Source organism: Passer montanus, unplaced genomic scaffold (assembly GCF_014805655.1).
Source record: "Passer montanus isolate IOZ18808 unplaced genomic scaffold, ASM1480565v1 scaffold16, whole genome shotgun sequence".
Classification (NCBI taxonomy): Eukaryota; Metazoa; Chordata; class Aves; order Passeriformes; family Passeridae; genus Passer; species Passer montanus.
The window spans coordinates 8,394,075-8,414,573 of NW_024363160.1; the positions used below are offsets into that span (position 1 = coordinate 8,394,075).

The 20,499-nt window shown below is 43.0% G+C and overlaps 1 protein-coding gene across 2 annotated transcripts in view; it reads right to left on the reverse strand.

The window, feature by feature from the left end:
- The window catches only part of CLVS1 (clavesin 1), a 99,213-nt gene that overhangs the window by 9,707 nt on the left and 69,007 nt on the right, over positions 1–20,499 (reverse strand). For both annotated transcript variants that reach the window (XM_039702993.1, XM_039702992.1), the window contains exons 4-5: positions 9,641–9,751; positions 8,252–8,487 (exon numbers count right to left, since the gene is read on the reverse strand). In XM_039702993.1, the coding sequence (XP_039558927.1) occupies positions 8,252–8,487; positions 9,641–9,751 (347 nt within the window). The remainder of the gene's footprint in view (positions 1–8,251; positions 8,488–9,640; positions 9,752–20,499) is intronic.

Here is a 20,499-nt window from a genome sequence, read left to right on the forward strand (position 1 = left end):
GTGTGGCAATAACAGGGAGGACGGAGTGCTAAGAGCAAAGGGGATCAGTCTTTCTACTTCCCCATCATACATCAAAAGTTTCCTGTCCTTCAGAACAGCACTACAGCATGAAAGCAACCCTGCAGATGTACTATTTAGAGTGGAAAGTCAAGCACCACCGCAGCAGGAAAAACTAAAATGTATTGTGGGACCAGCAGGCACTTGGCCAGGTGTGTGTGGGTGTTGAGACCTGTGTGTTGCACCCTGGCTCCAGGAGCACACTCTGTTCTTTCTCAGAGGGCTCTTTCCTCCCTCAGTGCTCAGCATACACAGTGCTGTGCCAGTAAGTGGCTTTTTATTCTGCTTTCTTGTGGTGATTCAGCGTGTGGCTCTGTGACACATTTGCTGCATATTAGTCCCAAGCCTGCTCTGAAGATAGCCTTTTTTAATTCCCTCCTGAGCTTTTCTGTGGAGTTTGTCAATGCAGTACTTGTGTGCCTCCTCAATGCTCATTCATTTTCTGCCACAGCATGGCTGTGAGAGTTGGCTTTCTTTTGATTTTCATTTTGCATGTGGAGAGCTGAAGCACAGTGATATTAGGGTGCAAGTATTCCTCCAGTGGGGTGCCCAGTGCTGAAGGTCTGATTTTGCAGAGTCCTCAGCCTTAAGTGGCAGCTTGTGTGTTCAAAGCACATGCCCCATGGATTTCTGTTGCGAGCAAGTGCTGAGTATTTCTGGAAATTAGACCCCACAGTCCATAGCTTGGCATGTTGAAAATAAGCAATGTGCAATCTCACAGTCTGTGTGAAGTTTGGCTTAAGCTCCTTGCCAGGCTGACACAGCGGCTCAGGGGAAGAGGGAGAGCAGGGTCTGCTCCTCAAGGGTTGTACCCAACAGACTGAACCTGGTCTCCATCAGCCATTTGTTTGCCCAACAAGTGTGTGTCCTAGTCCATCTGCTTCCAGTCCTTTGTGCCCACCTCATCTTTCAGTCTGCCTTGTGGCTCCCACCCCAGTGACCCAAGTCTCCAGTACCCAGAGATGGGTTCACCTCTTCCCTCCAATTCTCCTGCCAACAGCAGGGAGGATGAAACACTGCAAGCAAAAGGTGTCAGTCTTCCAAATCCTGGCTCCATGCCATAGATTGGCCTAGTGCAGAGACAGTTGTGATCACAAGGAAAAGTTGTAATTACAAAAGCCTTCTACACCCCACGGCCTAGGCAGGAGATGCACATTGTGAGCATTGAACCATCGACACAAGCTGAACAAGTTTATTTATGCTGGGAGGCCAAGCAAAAGCATGAGGCAATCTGTGGGGCCATTAAATGCTAAAATTAAATATGTTTCTACAGGGCATGTGTGAATTGCCCTTTCAAAGGCTTGTAACTCAGCCAGATGTAGGCGGATTTTTCACAGGACAGCAAAAGACATAAGCAGTGTAAAACCATTTGTTTTATTAAGTGTCATGTCTCTAATCTAAACTACTAAACTTTTGGCAAATTTATAGCCAGTTGAAGACATAATTTACAACACAGTATTTTTTGCAGCTTGAACAGCACTGGTTCTACCATTCTCACCTCTAGCCTGTGTTTGTGCACCCATGCAGTGGGAATTGAGTGCTGCAAACAGATGAAATGAAGCCCACACTGTCAATGCCCCCAGACAGCAACTGATTTCCTGCCTCATCCCAGGGCATCCCCACTACCAAGCTAGCCATCCCTCCTGTCCTTGGTTCAGGTGTGGGTTTCCAAGTCACTTGGCTTCTCTTGCTACAAGTTCCTGAGGATATTCTGCAACACCTCCCCTGTAGCTTCCTTAGGACCTGCTAATGTGCCAGATCCACCAGCTGCTTTCCATTTTTTTCTGATGTATTCACTGGGTTTTGTTTAAAAGTTATAAACTTTAAACAGAATATATAACTTTCTATTACTAGATAATGCATATATTACATGAGATGCATGTCTCTGGGACACCTTCTTTACTACAAATACGTGTTCTCATTCATCATGTGTGTATGGGAGAAGCACTTCTGCAGAAGCATTCAGAAATTCTCCTTTGTTTGAAATAATTTATAATAATATAGTGAATGTAAGCCTTATGTTGTAGGTCTTGTGTATTACAGAGTTGTTTTATCACAAGTTTTTTAGCTTTTCCCCCAACACAAGAAGAAATGCGCCCCAGCTACAAGCAGAGCAGCCCAGGTGCCATCCATGGGCAGTGGGAAGTGTTCACACATTTTCATACTGATTTTTATTTGCTGGTATTTTACTACTTCTGCAGTAAATTGGTGCTGACTGTGAACCGGCATAAAACATGACCCATAAAAGCAGAAACATATGGCGAAGGAACATTAAGGTCACACTAAGGATAACAACGAGAAAGGCCTGCCTTGCAGAGCCCAGCTGGGCATATGGAGAAACAAGTCTGAATAAATAAAAACCTTACATAAGTCACCCCCATGAACGGCCCCTTTTGGTTCTAAAGCTGTTCCAGTCGGCATTAGTGCGGACCAGTTGTAATATCCTTCTTTCTGGAAGCAGGATCCCATTTCTGTGAAACAGCAATTAGTTTCAGCAGCGAGTTCATTTGAATATCAGGGCTTTTGAAAACACACATCAGGAGGCAATAATGGCTAAACCCTCATTTGTGCTTTAAAATCCTTTCACTCTAATCTGGGACATAAAAATCCACATGTTGTAACTCAACATCATAGGGCAATGCATTCCAGCAGACTTTTTCCCCTGCATTTCCAAAATGCATAATATGAGGGCTTTTGATGAACCACTAGTCTTTGGGTGCTCAAGTCCTTTAGGAAACAGCCTCAAACTCTACCAGGAGAGGTTTAAATTAGATATTAGGAAAAAATTTATTTACTGAAGGGATTGTAAACATTGGAACAGGCTTCCCAGGGAAGTGGTGGAGACACCATTCCCTGGAGGTATTTAGAAGATGTGTAGATGTGGTGCTTAGGCACAAGGATTAATGGGGCTTGGATTAACTTAGACTTGATGATCTTAAAGTTTTTTTCCCAACCTCAATTATTCTACAGTTCTATGATTCTTTAAGTTTTTATTTTACAGTAGAAAAACATAATGCACAGATTGTACATGTTCATAATTAGTGTACTTGGCCCTACTTTAAAAGTTTTACCCTAACTCTAAACTTACAGAGTCTTTGATAAGCTTGATAAGTGCTAGTAATGCTCTTGTAACCCATGTTATCCTAAGAATAATTTTTAACCTCAAATTTGAATAAATTCATCATTAATTATATTTTGATTTAAAAAGTTTGATTAAACAACACAGGTTGTTTAGCCAGAATATATATGTAGTTGTTAGGTAAAATTTTATTTCTCTGCAAGGCAATTTTTAATTTTCAAACCTGTTTGCACTGGCAGCAGGTTAAAAGCTCTTTTGATGCCTGGGAGGGCAGAGAAGGAACTTTCAGCTCCCAGGCTGTGCTTGGTGCCTGTGCAGGGAACAAGCAAAGGCAGAGAAGAGTCTTAGTCACTTGGATTGAAGAGCAAGTTCAGACATCAAGAAGTGACCCAGATACCGCTGAAGAAGGGCAGTTCTTGTAAAGAAAAGTGAGTCACAGAGAGGGAACATGCTGCCACAGCTTACTTGTTTCTGCTGGACCTGAGTGTAAGAGCAAGGGTGACACTGGAGAATAAAGGAAACTTCAAAGAACAGAGCTCTTTCACATCTTCCCCAGTCACTGAATCCATCCCTTCACCTGGGGGTGCTCACCCACTGCTTTTAGGTACCCAAATAGCTACAGACATAGATCTCCTGCTGTTGGGAGAATGGAGTTAAAAAATTGTGCCCTATTGGCACAGTCATATGCTGAGAGCAGTCTCTGACTCTTTAACTGCTAGGCTTAACCATCCACCATAAATGTAAAACTGCATACCCAGATAAAACCTCCAGCTGCTCCTAAAAACAACACTTCATCAACAAAAGCCAGCATGAATGCCTCAGGCAAATGCTTTGCTTTAGTGTGAACTCCCTGTTGACTAAAGACCCCTTTCTGACCATCAGAGATCATAGAAAACTGGGCCACAGCTGAAAGGGAGGTGATATTCTTCCCTGTGCTCCAAATTTTGCACCATTTACATTATTCTGAAATCCCAAAATTCTTAAGTGACTGGATTCCTGGATGGATGCAGACCCTTCAGAAGAGATGGCCTAAGACAGAGGAAGGGCCTGTTGCCATTGCTGCTCCCAGGACTGTCTAATGGATGCAGCCAGGCTCTCAGATTAAACTAAGTTTGCTGTATTAATGCTGGTTTGCATGTTTACTACCTTGCACATTTCAGACTTCACTGAGCTGAATCTCAATAAACAGACATTCTGAATGGATTTTTATTATTGTTGCTCCCCCTCCCCCCCAGTAATTAAGACTCATTATGTGGAGTCATCAGCTGTTTTGCTTTGTTTCCCATCTGTTCATACAGTACTTGGGATCCCAGATAATACTGCAGATGGGAGTGCCATTTCCACTAGTTTGGTTTTGCTCCAGTGGGACTTCATGTGGCCACTGGTGGAAAAATTGAAATGGTTTTCATTAAAGATTTTCCATATTATAGACACTCATGAAATCTGAAAATTTGCAAGATTATGTCACTGACTGGAGTCAGTGGCAGTCTTTCTCTAAGAGGATTTTCAATCTTTTCCCCATCTACAACACCTCCATTCTCTGAAGTCAACAGGGACTCTTTCTTGAGAACAAATCTTGTGCAAGTCACTGGGAAAACCATCCCTGCCTGTGACTGGGAGGAAGATAACATTCTGGTTCCATTGCTGTTAAATGGAGCAGAAGCTGGAATCTAATGAGACTTTGCTATGCAAGTTTAATCTCCTGTAGCCCCTTCACATTAGTCTTTCACTCCTGTGTCAGTCAGATTGTCATACTGGCACACTGTTTCTGGCCTCTGATGGCTAGCAAACCAACCCTGATTTGCAGCCAAGGTATACTTTGATCAACTTGTACCCATTTGATCTCACGCCTAATGCCTAAATTGTCCTTTTTCTCAAATATTTGTTCTGTCTCCGCAGATTTTATTCCCTTCAAATCCATTTCAACCTTTTCTCTCTGAAGCTAAAAAATCCACTGTCTTCTATAGCTTCTTGCTGGAAAAAATGTGGTCTTTGCTTTCCTCATCCTCCCCAGCGTTCTCAGGTCAACTTGTTTCAATTTAAGTGCACCTGCTGTGGTGACAGGAGCCAAAGCACTGCTGCCAGTCCTAAAGCTGACTTACACACAGGTACCTGCTCCAGCTTCAGCATCTCTTACTGCTGCTTGATGTCTCATTTTTTTCCTGGCCTGCATTTGGAGATTTATTTTAGTTCTCAGTTTGGTCTCAGGCACATCTTGAAAATAGCCTCCTTCCCCCACTCTGCATTCATTTGTTAATATGGGTTACATGGCTACCACAGTATTTTGGTCAGTCATTCTCTGATTCCATTTCCTGGCAATTTTCTTCAGATCTGTAATTCATACCTTGATTCCTCAGCCTCTCTGCTACTAAAATTGAGAGACACTATTTTTGGAGAAGGTGTCAAGGGTGAGCTTCTCACCAGGTGTAGAGAATGGTGGCATTTCATTTCACAAGGACACTTCTCTGTGGTCACAGTGCACAGTGTACTCCTGTTATAGCAGCACTGAGCTCAAACATTCCAGGTGCTTCAACACTCCTCTGGTCCAGCAGCAGCTTTAGCGAGGATGGGCTTGCATGTCTTTACAGCAAGTGGCCACAGAGCCAGGAGGGGCTGCAGCTCTGCACCTTGTCACACAGCAGCACACTCACACAGCTGGGAACAACCCCTGTAGTTTCAGCTTCCCGGGTAAAGCCAAGTCTCATAAGCACTGCCCTCCCCTGCAGCTGGTTACTGGGCAGGTGAACCTGCAGTGATGTCTGGGGAGTCAAGAGAGGAAAGGTCCCATAATTGCTCAGGCTTTTCAGCCTTAAATTGCAGATGCCTAAGAAGGCTCAGTCTTTGCATATTTGCTCCTTTCAGTGGAACATGATTGCTAAAGAAAAAGTCAGTGACCTTTACCTTTATTTTTTGTTAAACCAATCATTTCATCAGGAAAAACCCATAAAATTAACACATTACCTAAGAGTGTATGCCAGGAAAGGAGGACCAGAGGATATATTTTCAATAAAACTGAAATTGCTCTAATAAGGGAAAGAAATGATAGAACAATGGTGGAGGGAGTTATATTTAAGATGAGAAATAATGTTAGAAGATCGCCTACACCTAGTGCAAAACTCTCTGGAGTATCCAGAAATCTCAGTCATAGCCTGAATTTCACATTCTGTTAGAGATATATGAACCTAAAGAGGCAAGGAGGGGAGATATATAAAGACAGGTAATGCTGGTAGAAGTCTGGAGACCTTTTAAGATGCCTTAGATATAAATCTGGTAAAAAAAAAATCTAATAAAGCACACAATAATGCTTTCTGAACATAGGCTTTTACCTCTGATTGGGCCAAACCATAATTTCAGGAGAAGAAGAATCAAAGCAAATGCTCATAGGAGAAAATCTGTTGAAGCTGTGAACTTTTCACCTTTAACAGCAAGTAGTGACCACGGGGTGCAAGATCAGATGGTTGACTTAACCGCCGAGTAACGAAATTAGGCTAAAAGTTAGATCTAGTCTGCCCAGAGGCAACATGACAAATTAGATTCATCCCCTCCTCGTATTTGTATTAGTGCACTTTTTTATTAGTGAACAGATTATAAAAGAAGGCTTTGCCTCAAGGCAGGGTTTTCTGGCACTGAACTAATTTTCAAGCTGAGGTTTTCCCCTGAGGGCACAATAAGACCCTCCCTTCTTTGCAGCCAAGGATCAGATCCTCAGCAAAGATTCACCTGTGAAAAGCTCTCAACATATTTGGAGCTTTAAAAATCTGCAGATTTCCTTCTATAAAGCTACGTAAATGGGGATATATTTTATTAATAATGAAATATTTATTATTTTTCTAAAGTAATTCAGTGTGTTTCACTGACAGTATTTATTAAAAATAAATTGGTTTAAATTCAACTCTCTGGAGCAGGCTTTGTAAGCTCATGCTGGGTCCCAGCCTGGGTTAGTGGTCAGGAGTGAGAACTGCTGACAAGGCAGGTGGCCACCCCTCTTGATGACAGGGCTGCAGGCTCATAACCTGAAAGTCCTGTGGCCCTGTGAGCTCTTGCAGTCAGTCATAAGTGTTAGTGTTTCCAGCACGAGGCCTCACTCTGCAGACACAGCTGCGTGGCATCCCTCTGACCTGGAAGGGAGCTGTGAATCAAGAACGCATTTCTTTTTCCTCTGAAGATGAAAGACTTTCAAAATTAATTGCATGACATTATGGCCTGTCTGTGTTGTCAGCTTTGGTTTTGCTGTGACAAACTGATGGCCGCTCCCTGTCACGGAGAGTGACGCCGTGCCTGTGAGCACCGCGCTCATCAAGTGGCAGCAGCGAGGAAAGCATCACTGCGATCTGCATGGAAAGCAGCTTCATGGAGGGGGATGCCAAGGGTGAGGAAAGTGCAGATGTTACAGTCACACAGGGGAGCCTACACGGCCATGGCTCACTGCAGCTGCTGCTGGCTGAGCCATACCACCCACAGCTCTGTGCCAGGTATCCGACTTCCTGACCCCATCCCCACAATCAGTCCAAACTACTGAGGGTAACAGGCTCCAGAGGTGTCATTTTGAGCATTCAGAGCTGAATGCACAATCAATAGAACTAAAATCAGAGCATTTAAAAGAGCAGCTCTGCAACTGCCTTTGCAGGGCTTTGCAGAGCAAGTGGGAGCAGAAGCAGAGGGAGAAAACCAACTCCTTTTCCCTTTAGAGGGCAGTGGTGCTCATCGTACAAAAGCTGCTTTTTCAAGGAGGTAAATCCCTCATCAATAGCAAGCGGGTCAGCAGCAGCAGAACAGCGGCAAGGAATAGGGACCAGTGCTGAAGTGGTGCTGCTGGGTGCGGTGCACCGTGCAGGACAGCATCTCACCCTGATGTACCTTCTGTAGTGCTCTGTGCAGGGGCTCATTAATTTCCCCTCATTTTCGTGCACAGTAATCAGACAAGTAATTATGGTTCCACCAAGAGGCTTCCTTCCTCCCACCACACCACGAGCACAGCCCAGAGTGAAGTGCTCCTCACCATCAACGTTTGCCAAATTACAGCCTCTCCTCCAGCCAGATGAGCCCTTCCTGTGAGATTTACGGCGAACCTGTTCAGAGAGCCAAAAAAGAGCTGATTTTGAAGGCGATACCAACCTTTTCATGGGTTTGGGCGAGGCGTCCCGCTCCAGGTTGGAGGAGGCGTGCTTGACGTGCATGGCGTTGTAGGAGGTGTGGGTGTACTCGTTCTCATCGCTGTAGTCGGGACCCAGCAGCGTCCGAGCCCACGTCCCCATGTCATAGGGGGGCAGAGTCCCCCCAAACTCAGAGGGCAGGCATTCAGGGTGTATTAGCTGGTGAAGGCTGTTCAGGTTGTTACCGTGAAGAAAGATCTTTAACAAATAAAAAAGAAAGTTCAAAGTCATCACCGACTCCTTACTTCATTAAGTACAATTATAGCGGCACTAATGAGGTGTGTAGCGTCATTAGTTGACACTGCAGTTTCAGGTGGGAATTTCAAAAGCTCTCAGGGCTTACTCAATTGGCAGAAGAGGGGGATTAACTTCAGGGTGGGCAGCTGACGAATTAGGCTGGCACTACTAACACTTCTGTAAACTCATGTTTCGTTTGGCACATGACAATTTCTTAATACCAGATCAGGAGAAGCAGAAGTCAGGAATTATGACTGATTATTGCTACTGCAAGAGGATAGAGGCTTACATGAAGAGCAGTGAGAAGAAAAGGGTGACAGTGGAGCTTACTGAAAGCTTACTTACTTACTGAAAGCAGCTTACTGAAAGAGTAGGACTTCAGCATCTGAGAGGGCCACTAGCCCTGCACCCCAGGACAGACATTTCCAGGGGTGTATCAGGCTGTGCCACCACTCAGTGCTGCTTCAGCAACACTTGTTTCTCTAATCCTTCTTTGCTTTCAGGTGGGTCCCATCCATTTCCTGCCTAGTAAGACCCAGCTCAGGGTGGGCTCTGGGGTCTCCTGAGGGATTTTTCAGCTGTTGTTTGACATACTGCAGAGAGCAAATAGCTAGGATGGCTGCAGAACCACCAATTCACTTGGGTTTCAGTGGATAGGATCTGCCTCTTCTGCAGTGTGAGCAAACAGCCTTCAGGCATGGGTACTTTTGGTGGAAGCAAGAGAGTTACCATCATGTGAAAACAGTCACTCTGCTGAAGGAATGTAATATGAATTTTTACTCCTACAAAAAGAGTTGAACTGAATTTTCCCTCACTTGCAAGTAACTTCAGCCAGGCCTGGTAGTCCCTTCACACTGCCAATTCTTTCTATCCCTGAGCATGTCCCAGTAAAATGTATCCATGCTTTGTTGGTGATAAAAAATTTCTGGTCCCTGACTGAGCTATTGATTCAATCCAGACCATTCCAAATTCTAATTTTTAATAACAGCAGCAATTCTCTTATACCATATGGAAAATGAAGAGAAAAAAACTAGAAAAGAAAACAGGCAGCCATTTGGAAAATCCAGGTCTGCAGTTTCCTCCCCATCCCCACCCCCATCTACCATCTGGTTACCCTTTTCCTTGTCTTGTCTTTGAGGAATGGTTTGATTAGCGTGTACAGGGCATGGATGTACCAGGGCTGATTGACAAAATGGACTCCTCCAAAACGTGCAGGAAAGCTGTCCTATAGAAAGAAAGAAAGGAAGGCAGTTAAGAGATGCAGTGCTTTACTCCGGCAGTCAATAGGATGAAAGTCGCAGGAAAAATCCGTCTCTTTCCATCTGCAAACGAGCACTGGGAGGGGGCAGGAGGAAAATGGAAAAACAAAAAAAGATCCCTGTAAGCGTTTGTATCAATTTCCTCTGTGGACAGAGGCAGTCCCTCGCCCCTCCACACACTGACACATCAATTGCCGAGGAGATGCTGAAGATTTAAAGTCGGGTCTCCAGCCACTTCTCATGAACATTTTTTAACTCCGTCAGGGCATCTGACTCGGCCGGCCTGGGAAGCGAGAGGGGCTGGATGAGTGCCGCTCCCTCGAGGGGAAGCTTTCTCATTTCTCATTGTGCAGCGCCAGGCGAGCCCCCGGTTCCCACGCACAGCGCTGCTCGGAGCTCACCTTTTCACCCTTCGGCCTCCCTGCCTCCCCCTGCTAAAATCATCATTACAATGGCTGACCTTTCGGGGTGAGCAAGCAGCATATTACAGGGAGGAGGATGGGTGGGAAATGCTGATAAGTGAAGGTGCGGGGAGAGCGCACCACGACAGCACCATGGAAACTGCGGGAGCCGCTGCCGGGCTCAGCGCGAACGCCCCGGGCATTAACATGCAGGTAGCGTCCCGCAGGCGGGGCGCTCCCCGCAGCATCCTACCCTGCTCCACCTGCCTCTTCTGAGACAACAGGAGGCGGCTCCTGGCCAGTCTTTAAAGGTTATTGCACACTGTGAAGGGTATTTTGTACCTGCGGTCTTATCTAGCAAACGCCAGTCAAGGAAGAGCCTAGGATTTTTTTTTTTTTTCCAGTGGCATAAATAATGGGACGAGCGCTGCTGCTGTGTGCAAATACGCTTCCAAGGGGAGGAGAGGAGCCTGTCTCTCCGCTGTGAAGGGAGATTCTGATGAAGCCGTCCTCATCCTGTGTGTGCTCCTAACCCCTACAGCCCAGCAGGAGAAGCAGAGTATAATCAGGTCTCTTCCTTCAGGGCTTTGGCTCTGGGACCCAGGCAGGTTCCTTCCCTCCGCAATTAGCACAGGGTGTCCCGGGGCTCTCTCTTGCCTTCCTCCCGAGCATCAGAGATTGAGCACAGCTGGTGAGATTTGTGAGATGATATGAAAAAATCCCCTTATACACCTGCTCTGCACAGCTTCTGTGTTGCTTCAAGGTCAATTTTTCCCCTGGATTTAGCAATATGTATGCATACACCACCTCCTGCAGCCCAGGGCAGATCATCAGGACTCTCCATACTCTTTAGCTGTGGTTCACCCAGGCTGTCATCTAAAACCATACTAGGTTACTCTAGTTTGTGAGCAACCTCAGGCATTAAGTGATATATTTTTATTTTGCTATACAGCAAAATAAGCCACTTCCACTTCAGACAGGTCAGTAGATCTGAAATCATTACAAATCTGCATATTGGATATACTGTGAAGGACTATTGGGTAATCAGGCCAGCACACAGGAGGACAAGCAGTGTAACATCACAGGTGATCCCATTTTAAATTCCAGTAAATGATGAATTGAACTTTTGAGACCCTATCTGGTCTGGGGTCCTTAGCCCATGAAAGACATCAACCTGTTAGTGTGAGTCCAGAGGAGGGCTAAAAACATGATCAGAGGAATAGAGGGCTTTCCTACAAAAACAGGCTGAGAGAGTTGGGGTTGTTCAGCCTTGGGAAGGAAGGCTCTGGGGAGACCTCATTGCAGCCTTCCAGTACCTCAGGGAGGCTTATAAAAAGGAGGGAGAGGGACTTCTTATCCGGGCAGACAGTGACAGGACAAGGTTTTTAATGAAAAGAAGGCTGGTTTAGACTAGATGTTAGGAAGAAATTCTTTTCTTAGAGGGTGCTGAGGAACTGGAATAGATAAATTGTGGATGTCCTATCCCTGAAAGTGGTCAAGGCCAGGTTTAATAGGGTCCTGAGCAATGTGATTTAATGAGTGGCTGCCATGGCAGAGGGATTGGAACTAGATGGCTTTTAAGATCCTTTCCAACCCTATGATTCTGTTCAGTGGTTCTATGATTCTACAATTCTCTTTAAGGATGACATATGTCCTGTTGGGGTATTCATTTTCAATAAAGAAGAGTATTTCCACTGCTTTTCATGAGTTTAGGATGCAGATCTGACTGAGGTAAAGTGCTGCAGTGCTGCACGTTGCAGTGGCTTCAACTGACTGCTGAGAAATTGCTGCAGAGTCTGAGTCCACCTAGCAAAACACATGGACTGACAGAAGTGTGAAGCCCAAAGATTTTCTACCATATGATAACCTTAAATTCTGTTTTATAGCAGACCAGATCCATAAAATGCCCATCTCATGCAAAATTCACAAATTCAGTTGCCTTCCTCACACATGGGAATGAAGCTTATAATATTTGGAGCTTTTCACAGATTATTCTAAAAATAACCAAAACCAAACCAAACCTAAGACAATCTAGAACATTCCATATTTGCCTTTATTTATTAATTAATTTATTATTAATTCCATATTTGTCAAGCTGGCTGCCATCCCACAAGCTGTATCTATAAGTTTCTGACACCTTTGCTCTTTGAAGGTAAATTGTCACAGTTGTTCCCAGGCTGTACTGTAGCAGCTAATGTCAGTGTAGAAAATCCAATCTGAGTCTGAAGCACAGGAAAGTAAAGAAATTAAAGACTGGAAGCAGGGGAATAACTTCAAGACACAGAGATTTATACTGACCTGAAAAAGAAAAATTGTTTTGCCTTGCTACTGGAATGCACAAATTATATTAATCATTTTTAGTGAGAAACATCAGTCAGTCTTCATTTTCAAGGGGGAACGTGTCTTTTTTAGAACATGTTGACCAGCTTTAACAATACCCAGAAAGGCCCAAATACTGAGAACTATAGGAACCAGCCAGAGGTTTAAGCTGGCAGTCTTCCTCTAGAAAAAAAAGGAGCAGGTTGCACTTTCCTATATAGAAAATTAATTTTATGTCCACCCAATGTAGATTGTTGAGTCTATAAACTAGCTTCTATCTCACACATCTGTGTTATAGGAAAGCCCTTAATATAGCAATTTTATTTAGAGGCAATTGCTTTCTTTTAATTTTGAAGGTACACCCAAAATTGCACAAAGACCCTTGAAAAGGAAGCATGACAGTAAGGAAAAAAAAAACAAAACAACAACCAAAGCACGATTTTGTGTGTGTGTAACTTTGTCCTAAACTTTGTTCCTTGCCCTATTAAGCACATTAAGTTCAATTTGACCTTCATCCCTCAGTCCATCTGCTTTTGTAAGGCTGTCAATTAGAACAAAGGCCTTTTTTTTTTTAAGAAGAAGAAGAAAAAAAAACAGAAAAAAAAAACCAAACCCAAAGAAATTTGATATGGGAATCATCCAGAACTGTTTAGAAGTGCAACATACTAATTTTGTAGAAGTCCCTAATTAGAGCAGAGCTGTCTTGGAAAGGAAAGCTCCTGTCTGGAGGTCTGCCTTGTGCAGTTCCAGGAAGATGTATGAGACATTCCCCACACCCCACTTAGTGTCTCTGCTGCTTTCCCTGGGGCAAGGTGAAAGTAGCTGAAATTGATTTTCTGCTGGAGAGCTTTTGCTTTTAGGAATTCTCTTTTGATTTCTCCTGTCTTGTGATTCCTTGGGAAGGTGTATTTTATAATGAGGTACATTTTTTGGGGTCTACTGTGAAATGGACTCTGGGATCATGGAGCCTTTTCTTAACCTGATTCTTTGTCAAAAATACCCAATCCTGAGGATATACTTGGGGTTTATTCCAATGTTATAAATGAAATATAGTACACAATAATTGATCTAATTATTTTTTGGGCACTACTCTCTTCTCTTCTGAAAACAAGGCTGGACACATAAGCACATAGCTCAGCTATGAAATTACAGTGTAAATAAATGCATCCAATCCAGTCCTAATCAAGCTAGCCTGCTCCTAAGCAATAGCAAGGAATCAGAATCACAGAATGGATCTGGCTGGAAGGGATCACAGCCATCAGGTCCAAACTCCCTGCTCAAGCAGGGTCATCCCAGAGTACATGGCAGAGGACTGTGTCCAGACCACTCTTGGGTATCTCCAGTGCGGGAGACTCCACAACCTCTCTGGGCAGGCTGTCCCAGTGCTCACACCAGAGCACAGTAAAGAAGTTCTTCCTCATGTTCCATGCATGGAACTTCCCATGCATCAGTTTTTACCCATTCCCTCTTGCCCTATTGCACTTGCTGAGGAGGCATCTGCCTCTACATTAAAGTCATTGATGAGTAAGTTAAACTGAACCTTGTGGGGCACCATTAGTAACAGGACCCCAGCTTGACCCTATGAGACTAATTATGGCCCTCTGGGATCTGCCTTTGAGCCAGTTCTCAATCCACACTTAAGGACAGCTGGCTTCTTGGACAGCTGGCTCACTCCATAGTCAGACCAGGCCTTCATCACTGGGAAGTAAATTGATCTAAAATAAGGAATGTATAGAGCAGTATAGGCAAACTGAGACAGAGAAAATCATCCAAACACAGAGTCTGAGTTGATTTAAGGAAAATGGGGCCGTTGATGGGCATATTCTTTTGCCTGATTTGTCTTTGTTTTGCTTTATATATTTGTTTCTTTGTTGTTTTCAGTTATTCTCCCTTTTATCATGCCTAAAGAGAAAGCAATGAACACAGTGGAGCTCCAACAGACCCCCCAAATCCATGCAGGCTTCAATACATCTTTAGTTTTAGACAGAAGAAGGGTGTCCAAGCTTGCAGGTCAGAGCAAAATGTCATGGGGATCATCATTTCCCGTCTCTGCTCAGCTGAGACCTCCTGTGCAGAAAAAATTTTTGAACTGAGCCTAGAACTTAAAGATTTTGGTTCATAATATTCCATTAAATAGCTTAGGAGGGATGCTTGGAAGCTATGGGGTTGATTAGAGACAATTGTTCTTTCTTTCTGCCTGTTCTTGCCATGACAACACCTATTTCTTTTGGCACAAGTATGCATCAGAAACCTTTCCTATGGTGCTGTTTGGAACTGCCTGAAAGCTAAAAATCTGCATGACTTTCCAGTATCTCCTCACACCAAAGTGTGTTGGGAATGTAAAGCTGTCTTTGGAACATGAAAAATAGGAATGAATCCAACTTGATGCTCAAGGTCATTCCTTTCAAACTACATGAATTGACATCATAGACAAAAGACCTGAGCTCAAAATCCATACTACAGCACATTCCTAGGTTACAGAACATCTGAATTTTGAGAAATAAGAATTTTTAAAATGCTTTCGTAACCTTTACCCTATCTAATCAGAAAGCCAAGCACATACCCCAGTGAACTTTTATCTCAACCATACTTAACAGTTTACTACAAATCCAAAAACAATTCCCCTGGAAAGAAAATAATTGCCCCCAGATTCAGAAAGTTATCTGTCATAAACAAAACAGTTTAAAGTGAAATGTCATGTAAAGTGAGGATAAAAACAGCATCTTCAGGCCTGTGCACTTTCATAATCAGTTCCCAAGGTGGATTAAAACTCCCAGAGATTGTATTAATAGTTCAAGAAGATTTTAATAATAGTTCAGTGATAGTTTCTCTATGGAGAATTTCCGTGAGTGTGTGATTTTAATGAATTGGCACAATAAGGGAAGGAGGATTTCTACTCTTCAATCTTCAGCTTCAGTTCCAAATTCAGCCTTTGAAAGAGTGACAGTGCTTGAAAGCTGCTGTTCCCTGATTTTATGACTTTGTCAGATATTGGATAGGCTGTGTCCATCAAAAACCTGCTCCTGAGCCTGTTTGAATTAATTCCATGTGATGCCCTAGGTATGGACAGAGTGGGTTTTTGAATAGGGCATGCTAGGCAAGAAAGCAAAGTGTCCTTCCATTGCTACAACTTCAGCTTCTAATTTTAATGCAGCTCCTAAGAGATGGATGTTTAGTTTGGCAGGAGGCAGAGGGAGGTGGGACCAGGGCCATGGGGACACTGGGATTGGGCTGCTCCTGCACCTCTGCGAGTGTTCCCTGGGGCTGCAGGAGCTGGGGCTGCTCTCCCTCACCTTCTGCAGGGCCTCCACTGATCCCAGGCACGTTTCAAATCTCCACCCTGACAAGTTTCTTGTCTTTCCGTTATCTCTTTTTGCTCCCCTGTGTTTTTGAAGTGATGGGAATGCAAAATTAATGTTGCCGCTGGCAATAATTGCAAATCGTTTGCTTCTACCTTGGCATGCCCTCAGAGTACACGGGGCTTGAAAATAGCTGCAGAGCAGGGGAAAAACAGTAAAAAGAAAGACATTAGTGCTAGCAGTATGGCAATCTTGACCTGCTTGAATACAACCATAAAAAGAACTCTTGCAATCATGAAGAATTCATTGATTTTGGGTAAGCTGTGACTGTAACTGCTCGCACCAAAATGCTCTCTTTTCTTTGAAGAACATAATAGCAAAGGACTGGAGCAAAATCACAGGAAATTGTGAATTCTTGGTTTATTTTTATAGCTCATACACACATATGTAGATGAAGATACTCTGAAGTACTTCTGTCAGAGAACGAGCACTGCAAAATGAACATTGGGATACATTGTCCTAGACATTTCTTCATTATGTTTGTTATCTCTCCTGCTACACTCAGTAACTTTAAAAATTCAGTCATTTGCAATGGGTTTCTCCCAGTCATTATTGCACACTAGTGAGGTCCTACAGAGCATCTGTTCATGGGTATTGGCAGATGGCACCAATAAATCAGGTTATAGAACACAGATTTGCTCAGTAAACTTTGATTTGTCCTGATAGAATCATGCTGTCATGTCATCTGGTCTAACAAAATAAGTTGTAACCTTGGGGCAAAAGGGGATTTCTTCATTATTTTTTGCAAGAAACCCTTTTCTTAACCAGCTCAGAATAACTTAGGAACAGAAAATTTCCCAGAAGCAGTAACTCTGTTGGATTGGCACTATGTCCTGGTGCTACTTTTTTGCTTGCTATGTACTCCTCTTTTACACGTTAAAGTAGAGAGTACAGCTCACTCCAGAAACATCAGCAACAAAAAATAGATGAATAAATTATATTAATAAACATCAGGTTCAATCAGGGGCTTGGTTGAGGAGGTTTACAGGGAAGAGAGGAATTCAAAATGTGATTAAAAAGTAAAACCCAGAGCACTGAGACAATAATTAGGAATTAGCTCATGCATGTGTGCAACTGGGGTGATGCAGTTTGCTCTAGATAGGTCATATCAGGTAAGGCCAGATCAGGATGCTTCTGGTGGAGCAAGGCAAGTGACAGTCACCCACTAAGCTAAGGAGAGGTAGTTTGGGTCACAGGCAGCTTAGGAAAGGACATGAATTAGCTGGAGGCTATTTTTCAGAGTTAGTTTAGGAAGTTCGTTTGATCTTTGCAGCCAGCTCCAGCAAACCAGGCTGCGTTGTCTCCAGTGCTCTGATTTTTGGTGTAAACTGTAGCTCAGAAACCTGTTTATATTCAGCTTTCCTAAGGCAGGGCGACTGCAAGCTGAGTTGCTTCTATTCCTGTATCTCACTGAATGTGAAAGTCTGAAATTAGTTGTGGGGGAAGGAAAAAGCAGCAGGAAGATCATCAAAGCTGAAAGCAGTTTTGGGCTTAATTAGAAATGGCAAAACGTGCTGGGCACAGAGCAAGTCTGGCCTGGAGACCTGCTGGGCGAGCACAGCTCAGCAGGGATGTGTCACACACCAAGCCCCGGGCCGGGTGTGACCCGTGAGCTTTGGCTGCTCATTCAAAATCATCATGGCAGTGAAGTCCCCCTGCAAGCTTTGGGTTACTGAGAGAAGTGACCTCCCTCCAGTCCTTTCTCCCTGACACCAGGAGATAAAGGGGTGTGTTTTATCTCCACTTGAGCTGTTGGTGAGTGTTTGTAGGTGTGAGCTGCTCTCAGTTTTTGGGGGTGTGGTAAATAAGTAGGTTTCTTTTGTAGGCAGATTTTAACACAGGGCATTCTGAAGTAAAATGCTCCCAGCAGAATGAGCACTTCCACCAAAGAAGGTAACAGTCAGCATTAAGACAGCTTAACCAAGGAGCATCCTAATTCCCTAGCACCTGGAAAAGAACTTACTCAAGAACACTGGGGTTGAAAGTTTTCCATTGAAAACTCGACCCAAACAATGTTCTATTTTTAATATATACTTTTGGAAAAATAATAGAGAGAATAGGGATATTTTTGGAAGTAATTTTTTTTAGAGTTAAGTTTTAAACAAAATTAATTAGTACTGTAGTAAAGAATACTGCTCTTTAGCTGATCTTATTTGAAGCTCACTCCCAGCTGTTTCTATTTCCATAGAGAGGCCTTGCACTGATCCTGAAGGGCAGTAGATCTGTAGGACACTGTGATTGAAAGCACAGGGAGTGAAGGAGTTAGGGCAAAGAAGATGGCATTGAGGCAAATTCAGCAGCATTTAAAAGGCTCTTGAAAAGAATGAGTTGAGTGCATGCAAAGTCAGTAATGAAAAGCATAACATACAGCATTTATGCCTTATTTCTCGTCCAGTACTGAGATTTTAAACAAAAAGCCCTGTACAGAGACTGTCTCTTTAGATATGCATTGTTATGCTGTGATTCTCTATACTGTCTATGTAAAACATTTATTCTCTATTTTTTTCACACTGTCACTTGCATGTGTGTGTGTGTACATACATATATATATATATACATACATGTATGCACACACACACGTGTGCACATATGTATGTATATACACTTGCTCTCTACTGAAATAGCTGCATGTCAGCAAAGGGAAATGAAATGAAGGCCAAACTGCCATGGTGAGGACAAATGCCCACAGCATTAGTTAAAGCCAGCCAAAGAAAAGCAATTAAAAAGGTCTTGTGGCACTTGCACTGCTTCTCAGGAGACCTATTGACTTTGCAGAGAAGCTTTTCATCTTTGCCCGTGGAAGTACCAAGGTATTAAACAGAATTCCTAAAGTCGCATTACACTTGTGTTGTGATTGAAAGCTGATGATGGAGAAAAGGAGATTTTGTTATTTATAGTGCTAGGCAACCTATTTGCTGCTGAACAGAAGTCTCATCTAGCCTAGCTTGAACAATGCATGGAATAATTTAAAAGCAGCATGGAAAGGAGATTATAAACCAGCATTGTGATGAGATTATAACCTAGCATGGTCAGAAGAAAATGATCAAACAATTTTTTTATTGGCAATTGTTGATGGACTGAAACAAAGTATTTGATGGAAGTCATTCCTTTTCCAGCAAATATCTTTGCATCTAGCAGTAAGTTAAAATAATCCTTTGTGTTGACTCCTCCGTACAAGTCCTTGTAGGTATCACAGGCTCTTAGCAGTTATTTTCTCAGAGCTATCTGTTAAACAAGAGCTAGATTCCTGTCTTATTACACTAAGAATTTTGTAATTTACTCTAATTTGTTTGAGAAGGAAACCTCTTTTAAAATTCAAGGTTTCCCTTCACCTAGCACTTGCACAAACAATTTTAAAACACCCTTTTTAAAAACACCCTTTTATAAAGAACCCTTTTAAAAACAATTTTTTGTTCACTGTCAGCTTCGATAAATGTCCCATAGTGATAAGTGTCCCACAGTGAAGATATATTTTCCATTTTTTATTCTCTTTCAACAGGAGTGTGTGAATATGTGTGTATGCATGTGAGAGCAAACCCCACAAGATATTTTGTTTTATAGGGAGTCAAAATGCCAAATGCCTGCACAGTGGGGGAGACCCAGCTCTTGGTGGGTGCAATATGAGACAGCTCACACTGCATCATATTAACACCTGAGAGTAGCATCACCTCTGCCTCATATACAGCCTCTTATTCTTCAGACCAATAGAAGCCTAAGGGAAAAAAACCCACCCTCTCATTTTTTGCAGGCTTCAGTCTCTGCCCTAGTCCCAGTCTTTGAATGAGATTGCTTTGCTGTCTTATCCGTTCATGCTGAAGGGAAAATTGTTTTGCGTATTTGTATTTCACAAAGTCCCACACAGTCACCAGACTGATTTAACACAAGCAGACCAATGTGTCAGGTCTGCAATAAAATATAATCTCTTTGTGTCTGCCCTTTTGTGATCTGTTTCTTTTTTTTAATAACAGAGGAGTGCCTTGGTAATGAAAAACCTGACCATAATTTAATGTCCTTGGAATAAGTTTTGATAATAAAAAAATACAAGTAAAGTTAAAAATACGAGTGGAAAGATTTAAAGGAAAGCAATTTTTACAGTATCAGACTGCAATTCAAGTTTCATGACATTTTCAACAACATGCATTTAAGAAACAAGTCATGAAGACCATTTTCTTAGTGAAGAGCCTTGTACTGTGCAGTACAAAGAACTGATGTTTTTCCCTGATGTTTTTCCCCTGCGGTTATAAAAGCAGGCATTGCTAATAGCACCACCAATAGCTAAGATTGTCTGACTTGTTGCAACTTTGCTGTAGTTACACATTTTGTGCCCAAAAATTTCAACAGGGAGCCAGACATATTTTTATGGAAACAGTGTTGGAGGCTGGGGGTGGGATGACAGTTTCTCCATGGGCTTAGAGAGAAAAGTGTTGTTTTCTGCACTTCAAAGTATTTATATGATTATTGGAAGGTGGAGATTTAAATCTCAGAGCTTTTGGAGCATGGACCCAACCTTTCACAAAAGGTTTTTCTGGCACATGTGGATTTAGTGACACAGAAAGAATTTGCAACTCTGTGTATGTGTGTGTCCAAACTCACTCAAGGAAGTGGGGATGCTCTTTCATAGGCCAACTAGCACAG